At 41.6% G+C, this 27,320-nt stretch overlaps 1 protein-coding gene across 4 annotated transcripts; it reads right to left on the bottom strand.

Moving 5' to 3' along the window:
- Positions 1-1,844: 1,844 nt before the first annotated feature.
- LOC110207266 (von Willebrand factor A domain-containing protein 5A-like) lies at positions 1,845-22,459 on the bottom strand. 4 transcript variants are annotated; one of them, XM_020984895.2, is made up of 16 exons: positions 22,374-22,459; positions 17,559-17,610; positions 17,235-17,437; positions 16,620-16,842; positions 16,292-16,467; positions 15,865-15,979; positions 14,881-15,047; positions 14,540-14,628; positions 14,147-14,291; positions 13,073-13,152; positions 12,664-12,778; positions 11,867-12,031; positions 11,291-11,391; positions 10,810-11,072; positions 10,138-10,275; positions 1,845-1,980 (listed from the first exon to the last, which is right to left on the bottom strand). In XM_020984895.2, the coding sequence occupies exons 2-16, from the start codon at positions 17,599-17,601 to the stop codon at positions 1,946-1,948; spliced, it is 2,058 nt and encodes a 685-aa protein (XP_020840554.1). In that variant the 5' UTR covers positions 17,602-17,610; positions 22,374-22,459; the 3' UTR covers positions 1,845-1,945. The 4 variants fall into 4 exon arrangements, with proteins under 4 accessions (XP_020840554.1, XP_078003036.1, XP_020840555.1 ...); XM_078146910.1 differs by lacking the exon at positions 22,374-22,459 and adding an exon at positions 17,868-17,890; XM_078146911.1 differs by lacking the exon at positions 1,845-1,980 and adding an exon at positions 5,928-6,135.
- Positions 22,460-27,320: the final 4,861 nt, after the last annotated feature.

Genomic DNA, 27,320 nt, shown 5'->3' with positions numbered 1-27,320 from the left:
TTGAAAGGAAGAATTCTTTCTTGATTCTTCCTCCTATTTCTCACCTCCACCCCAAAAAATTATATTTATTTTATACATATTTTGGAATTTACTAATTTATGTACTTGCTGCTTTCCCCAGCAGAATGCAAGCTGCTTGTGAGAAGACTATCCCTTTCATAGCATTAGCTCCTAGCACACACCCAACACATAGTAGAGCCCTTAATAAATACTTGGATTGAACCAAATGGAATCTGATTGACCAGTCCCTACTGGGAATGAGCATAACCAGGAAGGAAGGCACAGCAACAGGTTTTAGCAGCACAAAGGATAAGGAGCAGCAGCCAGAGATAAACATTTCCATTTCTACTCTCATAGGCCAAAGACAGCAGGATCCACAGATGATTTCAGGAGAGCATTGGCAGCTTTGATGCATTCAACCAGGGAGGCATCTGTAAACACAAGAAGATGGACAGCTAGACAAATGCCAGGAAAAGCAGAGAAGCACATTCACTTCACCAGTCTGCATCCTATTCCCTTTCATCCCTCCTTCCTTTATTCATTCTTTTTCCCCTTCTTGTTGTTGTTATATCATTTCAGTAGTGTCTGACACTTTGCGAACCCATTTGAGGTTTTGCTGGCAAAGATATTCCAAAGTATTAGAAATTGCCATTTCTTTCTCCAGATCACTTTACAGATGAGGAACTGAGGCAAACAGAGCTAAGTAAGTGACTTGCTGAGGGTCACACAGCGAGTAAGGCTGGATTTGAACTCAGATCCTCCTGACTCCAGGGCCAGCCCTCTGTCCACTATACCACCTAGCTAACCCTACTCCCATTCTGCCCTCCCCCAACCATTTCTAGCTCTAGCAAACATTCATTAAGCATTTATTATGTTTAACAGAAGGCACTTCCATATCCCCACCAAGAGTTACACTCTGTCTCTTTTCTCATACCTTAAATTCCCCTTTCACTTTTCCTGGACCCACAAACACTTCTGAGGTACAATATTCTTGAAACCAGAGGAGTGAATAGCTGTTAGATCAGTCTCAGCCTAACCTGAGGGCATCTGTGGGAGGAGTGATGCTAGCAACCTGGCAGAAGGAATGTGAAGAGAGCCACTCTGTTGAGAATTCTTGATATCCCACCAGCCTTTCCCATAGGCATTTCTAACCTTCTCGTGTCTCCTCTATGTGTCTCACTACCTATGAGGCCTTCCTCTGAGTTGAAAGACCAAAAAAGTGGAACAGAAAGGAATCAGTCCATCAATCCCTCCATCTCCCACCCTAGTCAAGCTCATGAAGCTGTATCCTGAGGGAATAGCAAGTGTCCTGATGTATATGGAAAAAGGTCCTCAAGGCAGTATCCTTACCAGATCGAGCCTGGATCCATGCCACAGCCTTCCTTTCCAGGAGTTCCCATTCTTCTCTCTCGTCCCAACTGGAGCTGTGCATCCACAGCACAGCCAAGATAGTGGCCCACCTTGGGACATCTTTACTCTAGAGAATATACAGAACCCAAGGCCCCAGGGTCAGGGTACCCCAGAAAAACCACTGGAAGGTTCCTAGCCCCTCTAGGACCATAGAAATAAGTGATCCCAGATTGATTATCTACTTCTCCTTCTAGTTCCCTGTCCTTATTGCTCTCTTCAATGAACAAATGTTTACTGAGCACTGATACATGAGGAATTATCTAGCTTTAAGGGCTAGAAAGTATTTCCATCAACCTCTCTCAGTCACAGACCACACCTAATGGGCAATGGCTCCCATCACTCTGTCCAAAGCTGGATTGCTCTTCTTGCCCTCTTTCTCTTGCTCTTCCCCTCCTAAACATGCCACCCTATGCCTTCCTCTCTCTGGGACCTTACCTGATCAGGCAATGCAGCCAATGCACTCTGAATGCTCATTCCCAGGACTGAGGCCAGAGCTTCATCCAGTTCCCAGGACCCATCTGCCTTCTGGAGGGAAATCAGCTGCATAAGTGGAGACTTGGAGGGGATATGTCTGCGGGAATAGATATTAAACTTCAGCATCACTCACACCCCAATGGCAGCTGAGGGAAAATGTCATTCCAAATTCTTTTTTTTTTATTTATCATTATTTTTTTTGTGAGGCAATTGGGGTTAAGTGACTTGCCCAGAGTCACACAGCTAGTAAGTGTTATATGACTGAGGCCAGATTTGAACTGAAGTCCCCCTGACTCTGAGGCCTGTACTCTATCCACTGTGCCACCTAGCTGCCCCCAGAAAATGTCATTTTATAAAGACCTACTAGACACAAAGCAGGATACATTTGGAGGGTAAAATGGAGAGGGTTCCTTGCAGTAACTTTGGTTTGAGAGCCTGGAGGCTTCATATCCAAAGGGCTTCAGACACCAACTCCCCTGCCTCTAACAATTCCACCAAGGCCTTGCTGAGCCCCAGAGCAATCTACCAGGTAGGCCCCACCCCATTACAAGCCAGGAGTCCCAGACCAGCAAGATAGAAAGGGTCTGCCCCCAGTGCAGGCCATCAGTTAGGCCCTACCCTCACTGCTAATAAGTAGTGATGCTCCCACTCTGAAGCCACACAGCAGCAAGACCCTGCCTGCAGACAGCCAACAGTGAGCCCACCCCCTACCCAATGTAAGTCAGGAGCTAGGCCCTGAGGCCCAGAGAAAGTTGGCAGCCAGGCTCCAGAGACCCAGCACTGCATAGGACAGTACAATAACAGAGCCCGACACTCAAATAAAAGTATAAAGTCATAAAAATATGCAGAAAAATGAGCAAAAAAAAAGAAATTGAGTATATAAAGTTATTATGGTGTCAGGGAAGATCAAGTCACAAACTTTGGTGAGAACAACAGTGTCAAAATGTTTACATGTGAAGCCTCAAAGAAAAATGTAAACTGGTCTCAGGCCCAAAAATGAACACATGGAAGAACTTTAAAAATACTTTTATTTTTTCCCCTAATGATAATTTTAGTAGTATTTTATTTTTTCCCAATTATATGTCAAGACATTTTTGGCATTTATTTTTAGAAAATTTAAAATGGATCTTTCAAAGCAGATTAGAGAAGTATAAGAAAAATGAGGAAAAGAAATGAGTAATGCAAGAGAATCATGAAAAAAGTATCAACAGCTTGGTAAAAGAAACAAAAAATGGAAAAAGATCTACAAAAATTCACCAAAGAAAATAACTCCTTAAAAAAATAGAATTGGCCAAATTGAAAAAAAAAAGGTACAAAAGCTCACTGAAGAAAATAATTCCTTAAAAATTAGAATTGGGCATGAGAAAGCTAATGACTCTATGAGACATCAAGATACAATAAAACAATTAAAAGAATAAAATAATTAGAAAATGTGAAATTTCTTATTTATTAAAAAAAATTGACCTGGAAATCCAGGTGAGATAATTTAAGAATTATTGGACAGCCAGAAAAAGCCAGGATCAAAAAAAGTGCGTGGACATCATATTTTAAGAAATTATCAAGGAAAATGGCCCGGATATATTGGAACCAGAGGATAAAACAGAAATGGCAAGAATCCACTGATCACCACCTGAAAGAGATCCCTAAATAAAAACTCCAAGGAATATCACAGCCAAATTCCAGAGCTCCCAGGTCAAGGAGAAAATACTGCAAGCAGACAGAAAGAAACAATTCAAATATTGTGGAGGTACAGTCAGGATTATACATGATCTAGCCTTTTGTACATGAAAGAACCAGAAGGCTTAGAATACAATATTTTGGAATGCAAAGGAGTTAGGATTGCAACCAAGAATCACTTACTCAGCAAAACTGAGTATATTCTATCAGGGGAAAAAATGGTTATTTAATGAAATAGAGGAGTTTCAAGCATTCCTAATTAGAAGACCAGAGCTTAATAATAATAAAAAAATTATCTTCAAATGTAAGACTCAAGAGAAACATGAAAAGGTAAAAGAGAAACAAGAAAGAGAAAACATAAGAGATTCAATGAGGTTAAACTGTTTATATTTCCACATGGCAAGGTGATAACTCTTAGAACTTTATCACTGTATGGGCAATTAGGAGTATTCATAGATAGAAGATGTGGATGTAAGATGACTATAATGGTATGATAGCCTAAAAAAAAAATTGAGGGGAGAGAAAGAAGATTGTACTAGGAGAAGAGGGAAGGGGGAGATAGGGTAAATCATCTCATATAAAAGAGGCATGAAAGAGTTATTAGAATGGAGACGAAGATGGGGGCTGGTAGTCAAAGTTTAACCTTACTCTCATTAGAATTGGTTCAAAGAGGGAATAACAAACTCAGTTGGATATAGAAATCTATCTTACCCCATAGGGAAGTAAAAAGTGATGGGGATAAAAGAAGAGGGAGGGGTTGATAGAAGGGAGAGTGGATTGGAAGAGGCAATGATCAGAAGTAAACATTTCTAAAGAAGCACAGAGTGAAAGGAAGAGAAGAAGAAGGATAAACAAGGGAAAAATAGGATGAAGGGAAATATACACTTGGGGAAATAACATTATTATAAACACGAATGAGATGAACTTACCCATAAAAGAGAAGTGGATAGCAGAATAGATTAAAAACCAGAATGCTACAATATGTTGTTTATAAGAAATACATTTGAAACAGAGACGTACAGAGTAAAGGGCTGGAGCAGAATGTATTATGATTCAGCTACAGTTAAAAAAAAAGTAATCATGATTTCAGACAAAGCAAAAGCAAAAATATACCTAATTAAAAGAGATAAGCAAGGGAACAAAATGTACTAAAAGGTACCATACACAATGAAGTAATATCAATACTAAACAGATATGCACCAAAGATTACAGCATTTAAATTTTTGAAGAAGTTTAATGAGTTACAGGAGGAAATAGATAACACTATACTAGTGGGTGACTTCACCCTCTCTCTCTCAGAACTAGAGAAATCTAATCACAAAATAAACAAGAAAAAAGTTAAGGAGGTGAACAGAATTCTGGAAAAGTTAAATATGATAGCTCTCTAGAGAAAATTGATTAGAAAGGAATATGCCTTTTTTCTCAGCAGTACATGGCACCTACACAAAAACTGACCATGTATTAGGACATACAAACCTCACAACCAAATGCAGAAAAGCAGAAATATTAAATGCATCCTTTTCAGATCGTAACACAATAAAAATTCCATTCAATAAAGTAAAAAGATAAATTAAAAATGAATTAGAAACTAAATAATCTAATTCTAAAGAATAAGTGGGTCAAAGAAGAAATGCCAGAAACAATCAATAATTTAACTAAAGAGAACAGCAACAATGAGATAACATGCCAAAATTTATGAGACACAGGACAAAGCAGTACTTAGGGGAAATTTTATATCTCTAATTGCTTCCATCAATAAAATAGAGAAAGAACCGTTCAATGAACTGGGTATGCAAACTTTTAAAAAAAAACAACCTTGCTTAAGGTTAAAAATTAAAAATAAGTAGGGGCAGCTAGGTGGCGCAGTGGATAGAGCACTGGCCTTGAAGTCAGGAGGACCTGAGTTCAAATTCGGCCTCAGCCCAAACACTTGACACTTACTGGCTGTGTGACCCTGGGCAAGTCATTTAACCCCAATTGCCTTTTAAAAAATAAAATAAAATAAAATAAATTTAAAATCCTCAATGAAACCCCAAACTGGAAGTCCTGAAAACTGAGAGATTAGTAAAATTGAAAGTAAGAGCACCACTGAAATAATAAATAAGATTAGAAGCAGATTTTCATGGGGGAAAAACACAATAAAATGGATAAACCATTGGTTAATTTGACTTAAAAAAGGAAAGAAGAAAACAAAACTACCAGTATCAAAAATGAAATGGCCAAATTTGCCACCAATGAAGTAGAAATCAAAACAATTAATAGGAGCTATTTTGCCAATTATATGTTAATAAATCTGACAATCTAAATGAAATGGATGAATATTTACAAAAATAAAAGTTGCCCATATTGATAGAAGAGGAAATACTTAAATTACTTAAATACTTAAATAATTCCATTTAAGAAAAAGAAATTGAACTAACCATCAATGAACTTCCTAAGAAAAAATCTCCAGGGCCATATGTATTCACAAGTGAATTCCACCAAACATTTAAAAGAACAATTAATCCCAATAACTATATAAACTATTTGAAAATATAGGCAGAGAATGAGACCTACCAAATTATGGTGCTAATACCTAAACCAGGAAGAGTGAAAACAGAAAAAGAAAATTATAAATCAATTTTCCTAATAAATATTGGTGAAAAAAAATTTAAATTTAAACAAAATACTAGCCAGAAGATTATAGCAATATATCACAAGGATCATACACTATGAACAGGTAGAATTTATACTAGGAATATACCAGGGCTGGTACAATAAAGAAAACTGGCAGCATAATTGACTACATAAATGAAAAGACCAACAGAAATGATATGATCATATCAACAGATGCAGAAAAAGACTCTGACAATATACAGCATCAATTCCTATTAAAAACACTAGAAAGTATAGGAAGGCAACCTTTCTTAAAATAAGTAATATTTATATAAAACCATCAACTAGCATTATCTGTAATGGGGATAAGCTAGAAGCCTTCCCAGTACAATCAGATATGAAGCAAGGATGCCCATTATCCCCATTATTATTCAATATTATACTACAAATGTTAGCTATAGCAATAAGAGAAGAAAAAGAAATTAAAAGAATCAGAATAGTCATGAGGACACAAAACTATCACTCTGCAGATGATCTGATGATATGCTTAAGAGAATCCTAGAGAATCAACTAAAAAACTAGCTGAAATAATTAACAACTTTAATAAAGTGGAAGAATATAAAATAAATCTGAACAAATCATTAGTATTTCGATATATTACCAAAGTCCAACAGTAAGAAAAATAGAAAAAGAAATTCCATTGAAAATAATTAACGTATAATTAAGTCAAATTGCTTGCCTTCTCAATGAAGGCATTGGGGAGGGAAGGAGAGAATTTGGAACTCAAAATTTTAAAAACGAATGTTAAACTATATGTTTTACATGTAACAGGGGAAGATAAAACATTAAACTGAAAAAATAAAATAACTAGACAATATAAAATATTTGGGGGGCAATGTCTACCTACCAACTCAAAGCCAGGAACTATATGAACAAAATTATAAAATACTTCAAAACAATAAAGTCAGATCTAAACAACTAGAAAATTTTAATTGCTCATGGGTAGGCTGAGCCAATTTAATAAAAATGAAAATTCTACCGCAATTAATCTACTTGTTCAATGTCATACCAATCCAACTACCAAAAAATTATTTCACAAAGATAGAAAAAAAAAATAAAATTCATCTGGAAGAAGAAAAGGTCAAGAATATCAAGGTAATCAATGAAAAAAAAAGTATGAAGAAAGGTGGTCTAGCTGTACCAGATCTCTAGTCTCTTTTTTGATCACGGCTTTCAGATAGTCCAATAATTTTTAAATTCTCTCTCCTGGACCTATTTTCCAGATCAGTTGTTTCTCCAATGAGATATTTCACACCGTTTTCTAATTTTTCATTTTTTTAGATTTGTTTTACAGCATCTTGATTTCTCATAAAGTCACTATCTTCCAATTGCTCTATTCTAATTTTTAAGGAAGTATTTTCTTCAGTAAGCTTTTGGACTTCCTTTTCCATTTGGCCGATTTTGCTTTTTAGAGCATTCTTCTCCTCATTGGCTTTTTGGACCTTTTTTGCCATTTGGGTTAGGCTATTTTTTAAGGTATTATTTTCTTCAGTATTTTTTTGGGTCTCTTTTAGCAAGCTATTGACTTGTTTTTCATGATTTTCTTGCATCACTCTCATTTCTCTTCCCAGTTCTTCCTCTACTTCTCTTACTTGCTTCTCAAAATCCTTTTTGAGCTCTTCCAACTCCTAGGACTGATTCATATTTTTCTTGGAGGCTTTGGATGTAGGAGCTTTGACTTTGTTGTCTTCTTCTGGTTGTATATTTTGATCTTCTTTGTTACCAAAGAAAGATTCTATGGTCTGATTCTTTTTGCGAGGTTTGGTCATGATCCCAGCCAATTACTTGAGTTGTAAACTCTTTATTAAGGTAGAGGTCTGCTTCCAATGTGGAGAATGTACTGTTCCAAGCTTCAGGGTTTTGTACAGCTGTTTTCAGAGACACTTTTAAGGACCTGTAAATTTTCAGTTCTTCTAAGGTGCTATGATCAAGGGTGAGGTGTTTACTCCTGTCCTGGCCTGTGCTCTGGTCTATGACTGACCACAAGAACTCTTATCTGTCTTGGAACCGTGAGGAGGATTCTCTCTACAAAGCCACTACAAGTTCCACCACACCAGCACTCCTCCTCGCCCCAGGACCCAGAACTGTGACCTAGATCCAAGCACAGGCAAAGCAAGAGAATCCTGCACCAACAGAGAGATCCCTGCAATCTCCCTCTGATCACCCACTCAATTGTGGGCCAGAAGTTCAGGAGGCAGGTGCCACCCCAGGGCCAAGCTCGGGGACTGGAGCTGAAACCACCGTGCTTCTTCTCTCACCACAGAAACATACTTTTCCCACTGACCTTCTAAGTTGTCTTTGGTGTTTGTGGGTTGAGAGGTCTGGAAACTGCCACAGCTGTCCACAATTCAGCACTCTGAGGCCTGCTCCAGGTTCGTTGTGGCCTGCACACCCACACCAAATCGCGCTCCTCTACCTGCCAGGCACGATACACCTTTCCAATCAACCATCAGGTTGTCTTGGGCTGGGAATTTGTTTCACTCTGTCTTTTTGTGGGTTCTGCTGCTTTAGAATTTGTTTAAAGCCATTTTTTTTACACGTATTTGGAGGGGTTTGGGGGAGAGCTCAAGCAAGTCACTGCTTTCACTCTGCTATCTTGGCTCCGTCGCCCTGTACCAGATCTCAAACTGTGTTAATAAAGCAGTAATTATCAAAACAATCTGGTACTGGCTAAATTACCAATGGCCTCTTAACTTCCAAATCAGATAGAGTTTTCTCAATCCTAATCCTTCTCAACCTATCTGCAATAATTAACACTGTGGGGACTCTTATCTTCTTAGATATTCACTTTTCTAGATAACTGCAATTTAAGTGTTACAGGAATGAATAGCTATAATTTTAGCAATTTTTATGACCCTGTTGTCCATCTAGCCAAAACTTCTCAGTCTCCCTTAATGGACTATCATTCATAAAAGGATCCCTAATTGTGTTTATACCCAAAGGTTCTACCCAAGGCCTTCTATTTTCTCTTTATACTGAGTAACTGATATAAGCAGCTCCCATCGCTTTAATTATCTCCATGCACATCATGCCCAGATCTATATTTTTAGCCCTCATCTCCCTCCTAGAGCTATAGTCTCATATAATCAAAAGCCTATTCAACAATTTAAGCTCAATGTCCTGTAGGCATCTCAAACTCAACATGTCCAAAAAAGAACTCATATCTTTCTCCCAAATCCATCCTACTTCATAATTTCTTTATTTCTGCTGAGGGCACAGCCACCCTTTCAGTCAACAGATTTATGATCTTGGAGTCATCCTCAATTCCTCTTATTTACCACACACAGCCAGATCACTTGCCAAATCTGATCGCGTCTACCTCCCATAGCACTCTATTCCTTTTCTATCCACCTACATGGTCATCAACCAAATTCACTGTCACTAGGATTACTGCATTGCCTCCTCACTAGTCTCTCTGTTTAAGTATCTCTCCACTGCAATTAAAGCTCCAGAAAACTACAAAAGTGATTTTCCTAAAATGTAGGCCTCACCACATGACTTCCCTTCTCAATAAACTTTAGTGACTCCTGAAACCTCACTGATCACATACTAAGGAGCATTTGAGACACATCTGTGATACCAGATCCACGAAAAGGATGGGGCTTTTTGGTGCCAACCTCCACAAACAAGAATCCTCTCCTTTTACTGAAAGTCTAGTGAAAATTGGAGCAGAGAAGAGAGGAGAAGAAAGAGCTGAGGCTTAACCACGAGAAAGAGTACATCATTGTGAAGAAATGATATAAGGAACCAGGGAACAAGGCAGCCAAGCAAGGCCCACAGTGGTAATATAGAGACAAATCAACTTCCTTCCCTTGCCTAATACTTTTCAGAGGTAAAACCTCAAAGAAATAATCATTTGGAACAAGAGGTTTGCAGCATACAAAGTAGTAATGACACAAAGCAGAGTCAGAGTCCTCCTCACCTCTATCCATGGAATCCTCTGAGAGCATGAACCTTGACTTATGTTGGGGAGATGCCATTTTCAAAAGAGGTCCTTTCAATTTTGCAATCATGCCAGCATTCTTCTTTCCAGAGAGAAGGCAGGCATTGTGGGAAAATGCTAAAGGTGGAAAAAACCAAAATACAAAATAAAACAAAAAAATGGAATCTTACCTCAGGCAGATATCATTGTGGAAGAGTCTGAGTCGCAGAGACAGTTATCATTCCAGTCATCAAGCTCACCTGCATCAGCGTCTTCTGTCTCTATTAAGTGTCAGAGTTCTCCCCTACACCAGCTGTTCAGTGTATCCCCAATATCTTGGTACATGATACTCAACTACACAAAATTTTGTACCCATCTACATAAGTGTAGTTTAAGGGATACAGGAATAAAATGGTTATAATTTCAACAAGTATGACTTCGTTGATCTCTAAGATTTCTGCTTCTTAATATTTCTTCCCCCTCCACTTTCTTCTTTATGATTTTCTATCTCCCCCAAGAGATGCTTCCCCCCTCCCACTGAATCAGGAAGCTGCTCAAATAAAGTATCTAAAAATGCTAGCCAAGATTTCCAAAATCTAAAACAGCAGAAAACACCAATATGACCTCTTTATCTTTAGAATATAAGTCAAGGGGCTCAGATCCAAATAATACCTTTTCCAAATAATTGACGCGTTGGTTGAGGCCGGTATGAGGCACGGAAATAGGTAAAAGCCAATGGAATATCCCTCCGAGTTAGGGGCCCCTGAATGGGCTGATTGAGCTCCTTATTGATAGCAATGTAGGCAGTATGAGAGGAGACAACTCCGGACTGAAGGCTAATATCCACTACTTTGCTCTTCACTTCTGCAGCATCCTGTAAGTTTCCATCAAGGGTCTGGATCAAGGACTTGGCAGCCAGGCGGTGAATGGTAAGTCTGGAAAGAGACAATCTTCTGAACTACATATGAGCACCGGGGAAGGTGGTCTTAACCCCCAATTCCTAAGGATTCCAAATAACCAGGGAAAGCAAGTGGAGAATAAGAAAGAATAGATGTATGGGTTCATAGGAGAGAGATTAATGAGAAAAAGAAGGAAGAGAAGTCTCAACAACAGGCAGGTGAAAAAGGAGGGAGGGATCACCAAGGATTCTTACTTGTCATCTCCTTTGGCATTCACAGAGAATGGCACTGTGTCCCTGAAGCCTTCACCTTGGAGCTTGTATTGAAGACATACCTCACCTGCTGCCTCTTTGGACTGGAAGAGGATAGGCAGAGAGGTCAAGCAGTAGGTAGTCCATTAATGGAGTACAGAGGTCTAAATCACCAGCATAAGATCACAGCTCTAGAGCTTGCAGTGATCTCAGACCACATCCATTCTGACCCCTTCATTTTACACAGCTGGGAAAAGAGGCTCAAAGGAGCTCAGTGACTTGTCTGAGATCATAAGCATTTGAGGTGAGATTTGAACACAGATCCTTGGACTACAGAACGATTACTCTGTTCTACATATACCACTAGGTCAGAATGGAGTAATGTTCAGGAAAAAGATATTACCAAGGTCCAGGTACACAAGAAGGAAAGGAAATGAGAGCTCTGGTTCCTCCCTTCCACATGCCATCCTCTGGGTAAGCCCACATGCCCACCTAGTGCCAGAAAAGGAAAATCCCAGGACAGAGTTTGGACGTCTGCTACCACAACCATGGGACCCAAAAGTAGGAATGGGGACTTACTGCATTTGTCCCTTTCAACTGGGCATAGACGATTAACCTCTGACCCCTGAAGATGACAGGAGGAAGAGGAGAGAGCAAGGTAGTCTCCAGCCCAGGGGGCAGAGTCCAGGTCAGGGAGACATCCTGTACCACTGGCTGCAGGGCCCGCTTGAGGGACCGGAGGGCCTGGGGGAACAGAATGGAAGCTGTAGAGCTTGAAGGGGAAGGAAAGAGACTTCATGAGAGAGGATAATTAAGTAGAGAGAAGATATTTCCTCCTTCTTGGTCATGTGAGAAACCAGGCTTCAACCCCCTTCCAAACTCCTGAATACATCACAGCAATCTGTTTCCAATTCTTTTGGTCATTGACAGGAAAATTGGGATAGTGGGATACTGCCAGTCAATCATGAAGGTAAGTCCAAGTTGTAGAGCCAGAACCTCCAGGGAAGCAAGGAAAGGTCCTGGTCTCTGAGGCCAGCTCCAGTCTTTGTACCTTTCATCCCCTTCATGTTCATGTCCCTTCAGACTCTGTCTGTCATGACCTGGGCCTTTCCCAGGGAACATCCTGGTCCCCTTTCAACACACAGTGGGGTCATGCCTGCTCCACATTCAAGAGCTCTCAGATCTATAGCTGCAAAGTCCCAAGGCCCAGAAAGGGAAAGTTCCCACTTCACCCACCCAGGCACATTTCCCAAGCACCTCAACACACAAAATGCTACTGCACAGGACATGGGGACAAGGACATATCTGTGTTCAGAAAGCTACTGTGGTGCCTCAGTCTGGAAGAGATGCTTTTGAGAAAAAGAAAACCATGCCACCTTGGGCTGCATTCTGTCCCTGCCCGTGATGAATTCTGCAGTGCCCCCAGCTGCCCGAGCAATGCCTTTAACAAGGCTGGTGGAAGCCCCTTCTCCAATTCCAAAAGAGAAACACCTGGAATGAGAAGACAGCAGGCTGGCCAGAGGAAGTTTTAGGAAAGGGTTCCTGACTCATACTTCTGTGGGGAATTAGAGGACAAAAGCTTTAGGGTGTGGAGGCCTGTTAGGGATCAGTCCTTCTTTAGGTACCCAGCCATCTGCAGATGATCACCACAGAATCATAGATGGAGAGCAGGAAGAAACCTCTGAGGCCGTCTGGCCCAAATCCCTCATATTACAGATGAAGACATTGAGGCCCAGACCCATGGTGAGTAAGTATGTGTCAGAGGCTGACTCCCGAAAACCATACCTGTGATTCTGGCTGTGGCGCTGAACTTCAGCAACGACCCTCCATGTATCACCAACTTCTCCATCTGTGAAGACGAAGAGCTGCAGAGGGAGACAAGCAGCCACAGAGCCTGTCAAAGCCACGTCAGGTTCCTCAGCCCAGGGCTCCCCTGACCCAAACTAAAGCAGGTGTCCCAACATAGATCAGGCTACCTCACAGTTCAGGTCTATATTACTGTGGATCTATAAGGACAGACTTCATGAAATTAGAGCTGGAGTATGGGGCTGTAGCAGGGAGAAGGCAATAAGCATTTATGAAGCACCTACTATGTGCCGGACATTGTGCTAAGCACTTCAAACTATCTCCACAAGTGTGAGGTAGGTGGTTCATTCAGGGCACCTGGGAGGTTTCAGAGCCTCCTAAACTGCTGAGTCAGGTCTTCTGTGAGTGGGACCTTTCAGAGCAACCCTGCAAGATGTGGAGAGGCAGTGGGGGGGAATAGAAAGAATGATGGACTTGTAGTCCATCAGTAAAGATGTGAGTTCAAAGCCATCTTTATCACTAACTATTTCTGTGGCCATGAGCAACTCATGAAACCCAAAATCTTACTTTGCCCAGCTTAAAGTGGACATAATAAGATCTGTAGGACTAACCTAAAATGTTGTTGTAAGAATCAAATAATATAAATTATATAAATATCATTTATATATCATTTAGATCATTTTTCAATTATATCATAAATAGCTATATGAATTTTCAGGTGATATTGTACAGCCGATAGGTCTTATTCTTAAAGCAAAGGATGAGATTCTTCTTATGGGAGGAGAGACTCAGACCTCCCCAGTCTGTTTTTTACTCTTGATTTAATATGAGACAGCAAAAAGGGGCAATGGATAGAGCACCAACCCTGGAGTCAGAAGGACATGAGTTCCAATCCAGCCTCAGACACTTATTAGCTGGTTGACTCTGGACAAGTCACTTGAACCAATACTTCCAAAACACCTGATCACTGCTGCTTTCAGACAGCATTAATGCTAAGGACCCATCAACAAAACAAGACTTGTATCTCTCTTTCTCCCAGTCCCAGGTCCTCACCTGCCGAGGGTGGTCTGGCTTGCAGGATTTGCTATAAATGTCTTTCAGTGGCTCTAAGATTTCAGTCCCTCCAAGGTTAGCTTCTAGAGCCTTTACTCTCTGCACAGCCAACTCCATGGACTGCTGTGTGTACTCCACACTCTCTCTGAGACACACACACACACACACACACACACACACACACACACAAGAGAGTTCCATAAGAGACATTTTCCAACAGTGTAAAAGGAACTTAAGCCTCCTGCCCCTCTCATAAATCCCAGCTCCAAAGACAGGTCTTATACTACCTCTTCACAAATTCTGCAACTATATCATTTGTAATAGCTTCCTTAGCACTTCCCCTTTTAACCTCCACCCTCCTCCCCACCTCTGTGACTCTAGACAGAGACTCACAGGAAGAAGGATTCAAAGGAGGATCCAAATCCATAGATATTGAAAAAACAGCCAAGGGGCAAACTCTTCAGCAGCAGGACCAGAGTTTCCTGAGTGAGAAGAGATTTTCAAAAAATAAAGTCACCATTTTCCATCCCTGTGACACTCAGGTCTCACCCTGTTCTCCCCTTCATGACGCCAGTCCCAGTGAGTTATGTTAAAGTGGTAACATTCAAATTCAGCCCATCACAAGGACATAGTCAGTGCCTTACAAGATTAATTTAAGCCCAAAAGTTCCATTTTCACTCCTGAAAAATAAAAAGACATGCAAAGGGGGCATAATAGGGAAAAGAAACTGGTACCTTGGCACTATCTATGCGCTTCTGGGCCCCTTCTTTGTTATTCATTTGGAAGGACATGCTCCCTGAGCGGTCCAGGAGGAAGATAAATTCACCAGTGTTCTCTCCCTGACACTCAGGGATACTAGGGTAGAAACTCACCATTACAGCTGGATCTCCCATCAGGGAACCTACCAAGAGGCAAAAATATATTAAAAAAAAAAAACGAAAATATAGACCACAGGCCACCTGATGTGGAAAAGGAGCTGAGTGAGGAGAGAGGGCTTAATTATTACACCTTGAACTTTTATTTTTGGTTTGCATTTTTATCCTAGTTGCAAAAGGACTTAAGACAACTTACAAAATTGCCAATGAAAAACTGTATAGGACAAGAAGCCATCAGGTACAGGCTATACCTCTAAATCCCTTGACATTATATGAAGTACATGAGAGATTTATATTGGACTAAAACAACTAGGCTGGTCACACATCACAAGAGAGATTTCCAAAAGATCTCATCCAGCTAGAACCATGTGCCCCATCTAATCACCTTGAATGGAAGATGGATAAAATGTAAGGTCCTACCAACAAAACCAACTGTGCAAGTACATGGCAGGGATGCCATACTTAAACAATAGCTTCTACAAAAAATCCTGCATTAGGCAGTAGGATCTTTACTATCTCTTCCAGTTCTGAGATTCTGCGTCTGTCACTGTACATTATGATTTTAAATTAGGTCAAAGTATCATAGTATAATATTCAACAGTCAGAACAGTAACTTTGTTCTTTTCTTTAAACCTTAGCATTTCTACATTTGGTATAATAATGAAATCCTTCCTTATTCTCTTTCAGTAAGTCAATAAATATCCCTCTTTGGATCCCTGAGATCACCACTGCATACAATAGTGACAACCATCCTACAGCTATTTCAATACCTCTCTGCCAAGCGTCAGCATGCTTGGGAGGTATATGCTCAGCAAGGTGAGCAAGCTCCTGAGATTGGCTCACCTGGCTTGGCATCAGCCTGGGCCAGCTCCACAGAGACACTGGGTGTGTTCACCTCCCTGTAGTAAACCAGAATCTCAACATCCCGATCAAATTGATGCCCTTCAGCCAAGGAAACCTGAATGAAGATGAGGTAGAGCACAGTAATGCTAAGACAAGAAGGAAATCTCAGGAGCTTCTTCTGGATTCCCAGGTGACAAGAAGGGGCTGGATAGTTAACTTCCTATTTGGGGAGTGATGGAGTTCTGGGATGGAGTTGGTATGAAAAGAGAAAAGTCTAGATCTAGAAGGATGGAGAGAGGATAAAATATGACCATCTTATGGGTGAGTTCAGAACACTGGACAGTACTTGGAAATAAAAAGGAAGGGTTTGAGGTATGGAAGTGGGCAGGGCCACCAAGGCAATGGTGCTTCCTGCCTAGTTAGTTACCTGGGCAACCTTCTTGTCATCTTCCAAGTACTGCAGGGGACTCAGAGGACAGTTGGACTGGACCTTCTCAATGCCATGCGGAGAGCAGACACTGGCACTAACACTAAACGTGTAAGGCAGCTCCTTGCCAGGAACCCGAGGGACTTCAGAGGTGATGTTGTCTGTCTCAGCTGACTCTGCAATGAGCCACACAGTGCTGATCCCAGGAGGAACTAAGAGGGCCCTTTTCTCCCCTAGGCCACAGGATCCAGGTAGAACCAGATGCCCCCATTGTTCTTCCATCCACAATCCCCAACCCCTTGCTACTGGAGGAGGCCAGGCTCCTCACCTTGCAGGAGATAGCGTGGATTCAAAATGGCTGGCAGGACAAAGCGAACAGCCCCATCTGCCTCCAAGGACAGCTCCTGAACATAGCTCAGAGTGACAGCAGCCTTCTGGCCAGGGGGCAAATTTCCTATACTGCAGCTGAAGATGTCACCAGAGCTGCTATCCTGCTCCAGAAGGAAGGCTTGCTGGCCTTGGGAAATGGCATCCTCATAATTCTCCTGGGCCTGAGGGGCAAGAGGAAGAGCAGGAATGAGGAAATCTTGGGAACAAGGAGAAGAGGAAAAAAGGCTTTGGGGAGAGAGGCAAAAGAAGACATAACTGCTTAGGGGAGGCAGTCAGAGAGAAAAAGATAGCAGGCTTGAGGGCAGAAGGAACAGCCACTCAGGCTGACTTCTCTCCAAATGCTTTCAGTCAAGAAACAGAGAATTAGAGTCAGAAAGCCCCTTGATGACTACCTAGCTCATTCCCCTCGTTTTACAGAAGAGAATACCAAGGGCAAAACAGCACCTCAAGTGAGGACAAAAGCAACTCAGTGTTTCCAGCTGAGACTACAATAAAACATATTGGTTCAACATGGAGAAGGCAAAGGGGAGCCTTGCCCTGCCATCCCCACTACCTGCTGCTTCTCTTGTATTTCTGCCACTATACTCTTCCCATCCACCACAGCCTGGAAGCTATAAACAGCAGAGTCTTCATCCATGGGGAACACAAAGAATGCTTCCACAGGAGCTGCTTCCTCATTCTTGTAGTCTAGGCTTGCAGACACATCTGCCACAAACTCACAGATAGACACAGCCACCGAGATGCTCTTAAGAGGCACTGGAGGAAGGAAATGCACTTCAGTCCTCAATTCTCACCCCCAAAGACTCCACAGAAGGGCTACATACTTCTGGAGTTCTCTCTCCTTTTTCTCATCTTTGCTTGTACTCCTGGTACTTACCTGGCTGCTTGCAGCGGGTGAGAAGACCACAAGCGTGTTCCATGGTGAAACTCTGTTTAAAAAAAGTAAAGTGAAATCTGAAGTAATCCATAGATGTTGTTTCCACTCCACTGTCAACCACTTTTTATTGGAACCAGAATCTTCTACCAGAAACAACCCATCAGTTAGAAGGCAGGCAAAGGTGGCAGGAAAGAGGGAAAGAAGAGGTCAAAGACAATAGACACATCTCCATTCAATCTGACAGCCCAAGAGTCAAGTTCCCCTAACCTCAGGTCAGTGACTCACTTAGGCACAGTGAGTCTTACTTACTAATAGAAGTATACTAGCTGCTACACATAAGAGACCCACAAAGCCTGGAAGATAAGTAGGGGCTTCAGCCTCAGAACTGGTAAATGAAGGGGGAAAATGGTGATTGATGACATAAGTGGGCGGTCCCTCCTTTATTCAGGGAGGAACTTTTAATTCAAAAAAGTGTTTATTTCTATTTGTAGGTATGTGGTTGTTTCCAAAGAAAGTGTGTTACTGCTGAACTATCCTCTCTGGGTCTTACTAAGCTATGACCTAAATCCTAAAAAAAGCCAGATTTTTACTCTTTTTTTTTTGGAGGTGGGGGAGTCATCCTTAGTTTTTTTCACCAGTGTCAGCTCAATACATGTTTCAGCACTCTTGAATGTTATTCTTTCAGGACAAAGGCATTCTTTTGAATTCATTCTTCATTTCCTGACCTTACTTTCACTTTCTTTACAATTATTTTTTTTAATCTAGGTTGTTTGAAAAATTCTCCAAGCACTTATAGGGGTTTTCTTTAGACAATCCCCCTTTGTCTTCCTGATGGGAATCATTGAAGAATTTCATTTTTGAGAGCAGTCTTGGATTGAGGTCATCAACAATGGTCGGTTGAATGAACAACAAAGCATTCATTAAGTACTTACTGGGTGTACAAAGCATTGTGATACAAGTTTGGAAAGCAAGATAGTTCCTGGTTTTAAGGACCTCACAGTCTAAAAGGAATCTCCAATAGATTTAAGAGGTTTCCAACTACTTTGGAAAACCTGCAGAAATCTGGGCCATGAAATTCAACCTTTTCTGTCTGTGCACCCCTTGAAGTCTGCTCTTAAAATCTAGAGCATGTGACATACTCTGCCTGGCTTTCTACTTCTGTATCACAAATTCTAAGCTGGAATGATCACTTCCCCACCAAAGTTTCTGTCCTCTCCACCCACTCAACCAGTTCTTCCTTATTGGTGAGAGTCAGATTCAAAATGGACTTCCCCTGGTTGGTTTTTCCATTTTTTGAAGGATGAAATTATCATTAAAGAAAGTCAAAAACATACTAGCTGTCCTGGTTGGGGAAGGAGAGGAGAAGAAAAGAGTTCCAGCACATCTTTAGAAGACTGAAATGTCTGAGTCAAATCTGTGATGTGGCTCAGTCTCCTCACTGATGTCATCTTTCAGGTCATCTGCACTATACTTTGATGACAATATTTACCACATTTTTTTTTTTGCTACCACAGATCTTTATCCAACTCTTCTGCCCACCTTGCTTTCTACCTCCAGTCCTTGGATTTCTTCCTGAGATTATCTTCTGACAGAAAATTGCTAATATAATGGCAGAAAATTATTAATACCAGATGTTACTTGCCACTCCCTTAATGATCCAGTAATGTCAGAATTTTAGTAATGTTTTTACATTCCTACTCTGAAGACATTTATTCATGATTATGTTGGACTGAATGGCATCCTAAGTCCCCCTACCCAGAGATTCTACTATGTAAAGAAACCTAAATTAAGCTGGAGTTCAGCTACTAATGTCCTTGCCCCCTTCCATCGTGATTCAAGGCATAAAGTGCAAAAGAGCCAGAATGAAGTGGGTTTCCTTGCTAAGGAATTGCCAAGGGCCACTGAGGTGGCAGGACCAGGCCTGGCTACCTCATTCTACCTCCTTCCCCTCTTCTCAAAGTATAAGAACTATGGAAGTGCCCTTGAGACTGACACGTCTGTTTTCTATGAGTGACCTTACCAAGCAGGTACACTGGACACAGAGTAAGCCTGTTTGCTGAACGCAGCCAATCAAGAGCCTGCAGGGAGCCATAGTGTTGTTCACTCCCAGACTCCTTTACCAGTGTTCACTGGCTGAACTTGCTGAACTGTAAACTACTCTCTCCCCTCCCCCAACTGGCTCCAACCAGTTTTGTAATCAATTGTTGCTTCAAAGCATCCTGCTTCCATGTCCACCTTTTCTTGGGAAAGATTGTCCGTTCTTTTCCCCAGGCACTCCCTGAACCTCCCCTATGTGGTTTTCACGGATAAATCTCCGGGCCTATCCTAAGCTATGGACTCTTCTGTAATTGGGACCACTGGCACTAGTGTCTAATTTTCCTCCCAATAAACTATTTCTGCTTTCAACCCAGCTTGGACTCCTCTACACCCCTGCTGACAGAACCTTTTCCAGTGAGTTAGCTGCCGGGCCATTCCCCAGGGTGGCAGGTTTGTACCCTGGAACCTATCTTGGTTTCTCAATTAAAGAAACTTTATTCCTCAACTAGTGGCTTTGATTTATTTCAGGAATTGACACTTCTAAATACAGAATCCTATTGGGTATAGTAAGGGTTGTCATGCTTAACTAAGTCTTCTCCCAGCCTCTTTTCTACCATGAGCCACAGATGAGTCCCTGACCTATATCTCTCCCCTGGGGGATCTCAGGGGAAGACAAAAGGACTTTCCACAGGCACCCTAAAATCTTATGGAAAGAATAGTGCTATCCTTGCTTACTTAAAAAATTCTGAAAAAATAGCTAAGACACAACTTTGAACATTCAGTGAACACTAAAAGGTCAAAACAATCCCAAGAACTCATTGCTAACCTTGGCTAAAATTCCCCAGGACACCAAGAGAGTGAAAATTCATGAGAAGTGTCTCTACCCCTCTGAAAACCTGTGGCACAATTCCTTGGCCCTCCATGCTCAGCCCTAACTTCTATTTTAGTATTATTTTAATATTTAATAGCAGTTTTTATTGAGTATTTAGTAATATTTTAATAAATAACTTCTAGTTATTTGCATTTTTTTTCCCCTCTCAGAATGAGCTCCTTGAGAACAGGAGATGTTTTCACTTTTCCTTGTAACCTCAGCATTTAGTATAGTGCCCAGCACAGTTTTTGTTGTTCAGGTTCAATGGTGTCAGGCTCTTCTTGACCCCATTTTTGGTTTTCTTGGCAAAGATACTGGAGTGCTTTGACATTTCCTTCTCCAACTCATTTTACAGAGGAGGAACTGAGAGGCAAACAGGGTTAAGGGACTTGTCCAGGATCACATAGCTGGTAAGTGTCTGAAGGTGGGTTTAAACTCTCTGAGGAAGAGTCTTCCTGACTCCAAGCTTGGCCCTCTGCACCACCTACCTGTCTTGATACATGGTAAATGTTTAATATAAATATTTGTGAATTATTACCTTAATACAGTAAACCTAGGCTCACCCTGAGAACCCAGCCAGTGGATGAGCACACATTTGCTCCCCTTGACACCTCCAAGTCAGCTCTAAATATCCAGCCCCAAGTTTCAGCAAGAATGTAATCAGGAACAATCCTAGGTAAGGCTGGTGGGGCCTGCAAAAAGGAATCAGAGAGGCAGCTAGGTGGCTCAGTGGAAAGAGCACGGGCCCTGAAGTCAGGAGGACCTGAGATCAAATCCAGCCTCAGACCAAACACTTGACACTTACTAGCTGTGTGACCCTGGGCAAATCACTTAACCCAACTGCCTAAAAATTAAAAAAAATTTTTAAAAAAGCAATCAGAACAGGGAGTGACCCTGCAGAAAGTCCTGAATAACAGAACCTGCAGTATTAGTAGATCAGGTTGGAACAAGAACTCTGCCCCTGTGGCAGCACTTAGGTAAAGAACAGGAAGGGACTGAACAGTAAACAGATCATCCAAAATGGGCAAAATATACAAGGCCTGGGCAACAAAGCCAAAGTTCTCAGAAAGTTAGAGCTGGAAGGTTCCATAAGAAGTACTTGCTTCTCATTTAACAGAGGAAACTGAGGCCCAGAGATGGGAAGTGATTTGTCCAAGATTCAGAAACAGAATTCAAATTCAGGTTTTCCGAATCTTGGTTCCAAGTGCGGAGTTCTTTCCAATGCACAACCCTTCCTCTCAAGCTTAGGAGGAAAGTTAATAGCTTGGTGGGAGAAAGCTGGTTTTCAAACACAGACGAGTCTAAGCCCTCAAACCAAAGCCCAGATTTAGAGACTTTCTCCTTCCTTCTCAGTGCCACACCCTCCCTACTTAGTATAAGGAACCCCTGCTGGCCTCAATCAGCCAGTGCCCAGTGGTGCAGATGCTAATTCTTAAAGGGAGACTCCTAGCCTTGGCGCCAAGAGTAATCCCAGACTCTGGGGGACCTCGCATGCAGGACCCAGAAGGGCCATACGATTTAAATGACTCCTGCGGGCGAGCCTCCAGAAAGACCAGACTTCAAGAGCCGCAAGAAACTCTGAGCAGGAGGAATGAAGCTGCACCCCTTCTGTCCCAGCGCTGATGGGGGTGTCGAGGGCATGGGAAACATGGCAGTGAGCCATCAGGAAGAGAACGAAATATGAGGCCCCATACCCAGTCTGCTGGGGTCTCCCTGAAGAGACAGAGACATATGTGAGCCCTAGAGCCTGAACTTGAACAGCACGACTTGCTTGGAGGGTTCGGTGGGGGGTGGGGATGAGCGTGGGAGGGCTAGAGGGAAACCCAAGCACACCATCAGCAAAGGCACTATATCCTGGGAAAGGGGGTAGAATCCCAGGTTCTGGGGAGGGGGCGTCCATTACCTACCTGCTCAGTACTTTCCCCTTGCTAGTTGCTCTGCAAAGTGAAAGAAGCATCAGTTTAGGCTTCCTAGAAAGCCCCGCCCTCCCCAGGCACTGAATACAAACTATGTAATTGACATTCAAGGGATTGTCTGCAAATTAATTGCCCCACATTCAAACGTTCACCATACAGCTCTTAAGTCAGGAATTCTCAAAGTGTGGGCTGCCTACCCCTGGGGTTCTCTAAATTCTTTTCTGGTGTCCTCAAAGTTTCTGTTTTCATGATACTAAGATGTTATTTACCTATTAAAATACTCCTCTTTGTCCAACTACAGTAGCTGCGTGAAGCCAGGTTTTCTTCATAAACTTCAACCAAAACAAATTATAAAAGGTTGAATGCAGAAGCTGATATGAGAATCCAGATGTCTTCTATTAAGCCAGATGTTAGAGATGGGGTGGGGGAACAAAACAACGCCACTTTCTCTCATTGTCTTTAATCTAGAAAATAGTTATTTCCATAAAATTATGTAATGTGTTCAGTTTAGTGGGCTTGCTATTGTTATTTCTTGTGAATTAATACATTTTAAAAATTTTTATAAACTTCAAGTTCGAACTAAAATCCCACCTTCTACAGGAAGCTTTTGCAAATCCCACTTCAGAGGGCAGTGTTTGCCCTCTTTTAATTATTTCCCATTTATCCAATTACAGCTTGCTTTATGCCTATTTGTTTGCTAGTTGTTTTCTTCTATTAGATTGTAAACTCCTTGAGGTCAGGGACTAATCTTTTGTCTCTTTTTTGTCCCAGAAGGGTTTATCACAATGCTTTGCACTTAAGTAGGAGCTTAATAAATGTGAATTTATTGAGAAATGAATTTCTAATAGTCCATAAAAGTTTATTAAACCCCTCTTATATGCTAACTACTTCCCTAACTGCTGGGGATGCAAACAGGTAAAAGAAAGATAGTCCCTGCCCTCAAGGAATTTACAATCTAAGAGAAAGGAGCATTAAAAAAAAAAAAAAGGAAGCTGAAAAGGAAAGAGAGAAAAAGAAGAAAAGTTTGGCAACTAATTGGAGAAGTCCATCATGGGAAAATTAAGAGCTGTATGGCCTGGATGACCTCTTTAAATGGAAGTTTGGGGAGAAAATCTTTGCTCTCCAGTCAGAGGGGCTGATGTTCTCTTTCAGCTAAGGCTCCTGACCAGGAGGTTCCTGGGATTGTGATGGGGAAGTCCAAAGGAATGAGCAAATATTGATAGTTATTACCTACAGAAACAATTATCTCGGGGGTCCTCAATCAATTTTTTGAAGTCTAAAGAAGTAAAGTTTGAAAACTACTGCCTTAGGCCAACCTTAGACCAAGGAAGAAGATGAGTAGCAAGGCAGTAAATTAGGGAGTTGGGTTAGAAAACAAAATCTGTAAAAGTGATAGCCCAGATTTGTTTGTCATTTCTCAAATCCTTCCTGGCAAATAGCTTGGGCTGACCTGGAGGTAACAGAGAAGAGGTCTAGTTGGAATTGAGGGTGGGAAGTATCCTGAAGTAGTCCAGAGGTAACGGACAATGACTAGGTCATAAGTAACAGAGAATTGAAGATTGAGCTGGGTCTGGGCCACAGTGAAAGGACAGTTGAAAGGATTTTTGAGAATCTAGGCTTGGATATACCGGAAGGTTCAGGGGCTGGGTTTTTTTTGGGCGGTCCAGGTCACATGCCCTATCACTACTATGTGCCAGACACTAGGCAAAGTGCTAGATCACAGTTAATGAGTGGCAACAGTTTTCTATTTAGGATCAGGATGCTTCCATTTCCAGAGATGTTTGTCTTGATTACTGTTTTCTGTACTATTGTTTTCTCATTTCCAAATCCTCACCAAGGTTGAAATCTAATTAATTGGTCCCTCTGCTCAGTGGGCTCCCTATGTCTGGGGGCATGTCAGGGGATGGCAACCCAGAGGGAGATCAAGACCATGTAAGCCTTTGGCAGTATAGAAAACATTGCAGCTCCTCTGGCTTGGTAGGGACTTGCTACTGTGGATGGGGGAACAAACCTCAACATTATTGTCACCCTATTCCTGAATGAGGATAAGAAAAAAAGGAATATTTGGAGTCCCTGGCTAGGGCCTAGGCCTTGTCCCATGGAAGGGACTTGGACTTCCTTAATTCTTTTGGTCCTTACTTCTTACACCCATTAGGGAAGAAGAAATTGTGTTCAGATGACCTAGGAGAGGAGACAGTGAACCTTGGGGATCACCCCAAAGCCATTACTGAGATGCCAAAGACAAGAGAGGAACACAGTAGGGACTGTGAGCTGCTATGGAAGCTTATCCTCTTGGATCCTGGGCTTTCAATAGCTTGATCCTCCTGGTCAAACTTCTTAAAGTGATAGACTACAAGTACTTTGCTCTGCTTTCTCAAATCAGTTCCTACTTTCCAGTTGCCAATGCAAATACATTTACTTCTTTCCAAGAATAATCTCCTTAAAAATCTCCCTGCCTCCTGTTACTCCCACCTCACACTAACTCCATACTATACAGATTAATCTTTCTGAAGTATTTTATTGTTGTAGTTGTTAAGTCCTGTTCAATTCTTCCTATCTCTATTTGTGGTTTTCTTGGCAGTATGGGAGTGGTTTGCCATTTCCTTCTCCAGCTCATTTTACAAGTGAGGAACCCATGCAAATGGGGTTAAGTGACTTGGCCAGGGTCACACAGGTAGCCAGTGTCTGAGGCTGGATTTGAAGATTCATCTTCCTTATTCTAAGCCCAGCGCTCAGTCCACTGACCCACCTAGTTGCCTTTCCTGAGGTATAGCTCTAATCATGATTTTCAAAATATTTTAGTTTATCTGAATGATGCAAAAACTCAGTCTGGCCTAAAAGCCCTTTTGTAGTCTAGAGCTACTCTCTTTATCCAGCCCTATCTACTATTTCACTTCATATACTCTACATTCTAACCAAAAGGGATTACTCCATATTCCCTAAACATAATCAATAAGATAATGCTGAAAGAGATCTTATATTTGACTTTCACTTCCAGGAGCAAAGATTGAGGAGTAAAAAGCAAGTTGCTCCTACCCTCCCTTATTGACCTCTGAAAGCCCAGAAAATATCGCCCCAGGAAAAACCCTGGCAGAGCTGTGCCAACAGAAAGACTGGGTACAGCAGTCTTGTAGCCCAGGAAGCTTGGGGGATTAACAGGAAAGGCCTCCCCCTTGCCCTGGGGGAGTGGAAGCAGTGAAGGATGGGAGGCATTCCAGCAAGCCAGTGGCAAGCCCCACCTCAGCAAACCAGGGGGAGATCCTGAGCCCCCTGATGTGGAGAAGGCAAGTGCCATACCAGGACTCACTGAGTAACTCAGTACAGGCAGGGGAACCAGTAGACACCAGCTGGTAAAACCATGTGGGAAGGCCTTCTCCAGTAGCCAAATCTCCTGGTGCCTAAACACAATTCTAGAAAGCACAGCTCCAGAAGGCAAAGCTCCAGACATCTGCAAGCATGGAAACATCCCTGTCCAAGGCCTGTGTGAGCAGGAACCAAAGAAAGGAGTGATAGGCCTGGGTGAGCAGATGTCAACCTGGGGCCAGACGTTGCACCCCTACCCTGAGAGCTCCAGTGTGGCTGACCCCAGCCCAGCACCAGGTAAGCTGCCAGAATCCTACAGCCTCCAACTGCCAGCATCTGAGGCCCCAGCACACAAAGCCAGTGACCAGGTCCAGGGGTCTCAGCAAAAGAAGCTTGGGTCAGTGCCCCCTGTATTCCAGCAGGAAAACTCAACTTTTTTAAAGTCAAGAAATAGGCAAATACCATGAGAAAAAAGCAGAAATAGACAATGACCATAGATTCTTATTATGAAGACAGGGAAAATCAAGGCACAAATTCAGAAGAGGACAACATTGTCAGTATACCCACATTAGAAACCTCGAAGGGGAATATGAACTGGTCTCCAGCCCAAAAAGCCTTCTTGGAAGAGCCCAAAAAGAATTTTAAAAGTCAAATAAGAGAGATAGAAGAAAAGTTGGGGAAAGAAATGAAAGTTATGCAAGAGAGTGTCAATAGCTTGGAAGAGGAAGGACAAAAATTAACTGCAGAAAATAAGTCCTTAAAAAAAATTGGCAAAATAGGGGGGGGAAAGTACACTGAAGAAAACAACTCCTTAAAAAGTAGAATTGGACAAATTGAAAAGGAGGCACAAAAACTCACTGAAGAGAAGAACCCCTTAGAAAGTAAAATGGACCAAATGGAAAAGGAGGTATAAAATCCAAAAGAAGAAAACAATTCATTAAAAATTATAATTGGGCAAGTGGAAGCTAAGGATTCTATGAGAGATTAAGAATCAGTCAAACAGAAACAAAAGAATGAAAAAAATAGAAGAAAATGTAAAATACCTCATTGGTAAAACAATTGACCTGGAAAATAGATCCAGAAAAGACAATTTAAAAATTATTGGTCTACCTGAAAACCATGATGAAAAAAAGAGCCTAAACAGCATTTTTCAGGAAATCATCAAGAAAAACTGCCCTAAGGGTACTAGAACCACAGGGTAAAATAGTCATTGAAAGAATCCACTGATCACCTCCTGAAAGAGATCTCAAATTGAAAACACCAAGGAATATTGTAGCCAAATTCCAAAATTACTATGTCAAAGAAAAAAATACTGCAAGCAGCCAGAAAGAAACAATTTAAATATCATGGGTCCACAGTCAGGATTATGCAGGGCCTTGCAGCTTCTTCATGAAAAGATCAGAGGGTATGGGATAGGATATACCATAGGGCAAAAAAGCTTGGATTACAACCAAGAATCAACTATCCAGTGAAATTAAGCATAATCTTTCAGGGGAGGAGATGGACATTCAACAAAATAGTAGACTTCCAAACCTTCCTGAAGAAAAGACCAGAGGTCAATAGAAAATTTGATCTTCAAATACAAGACTCAAGAGAGAGATAAAAAAGTAAACAGGAAAGAAAAAAAACATGCTA

Source organism: Phascolarctos cinereus, unplaced genomic scaffold (genome assembly GCF_003287225.1).
Source record: "Phascolarctos cinereus isolate Bilbo 61053 unplaced genomic scaffold, phaCin_HiC Scaffold_726;HRSCAF=1367, whole genome shotgun sequence".
Taxonomy (NCBI): Eukaryota; Metazoa; Chordata; class Mammalia; order Diprotodontia; family Phascolarctidae; genus Phascolarctos; species Phascolarctos cinereus.
This window is presented reverse-complemented; position numbering and strand designations above follow the sequence as displayed.

Bases quoted from the DNA above. Each gene is read 5' to 3' on its own strand.
- LOC110207266 (XM_020984895.2), bottom strand. From the start codon at position 17,601: ATGGAACACGCTTGTGGTCTTCTCACCCGCTGCAAGCAGCCAG. The intron at 15,048-15,864 runs GTGAGCCAATCT...GCCTCTTGGTAG, and splicing joins CCAGGCTGATGCCAAGCCAG to GTTCCCTGATGGGAGATCCA. The intron at 14,629-14,880 runs GTACCAGTTTCT...CTTCTCACTCAG, and splicing joins AGCGCATAGATAGTGCCAAG to GAAACTCTGGTCCTGCTGCT.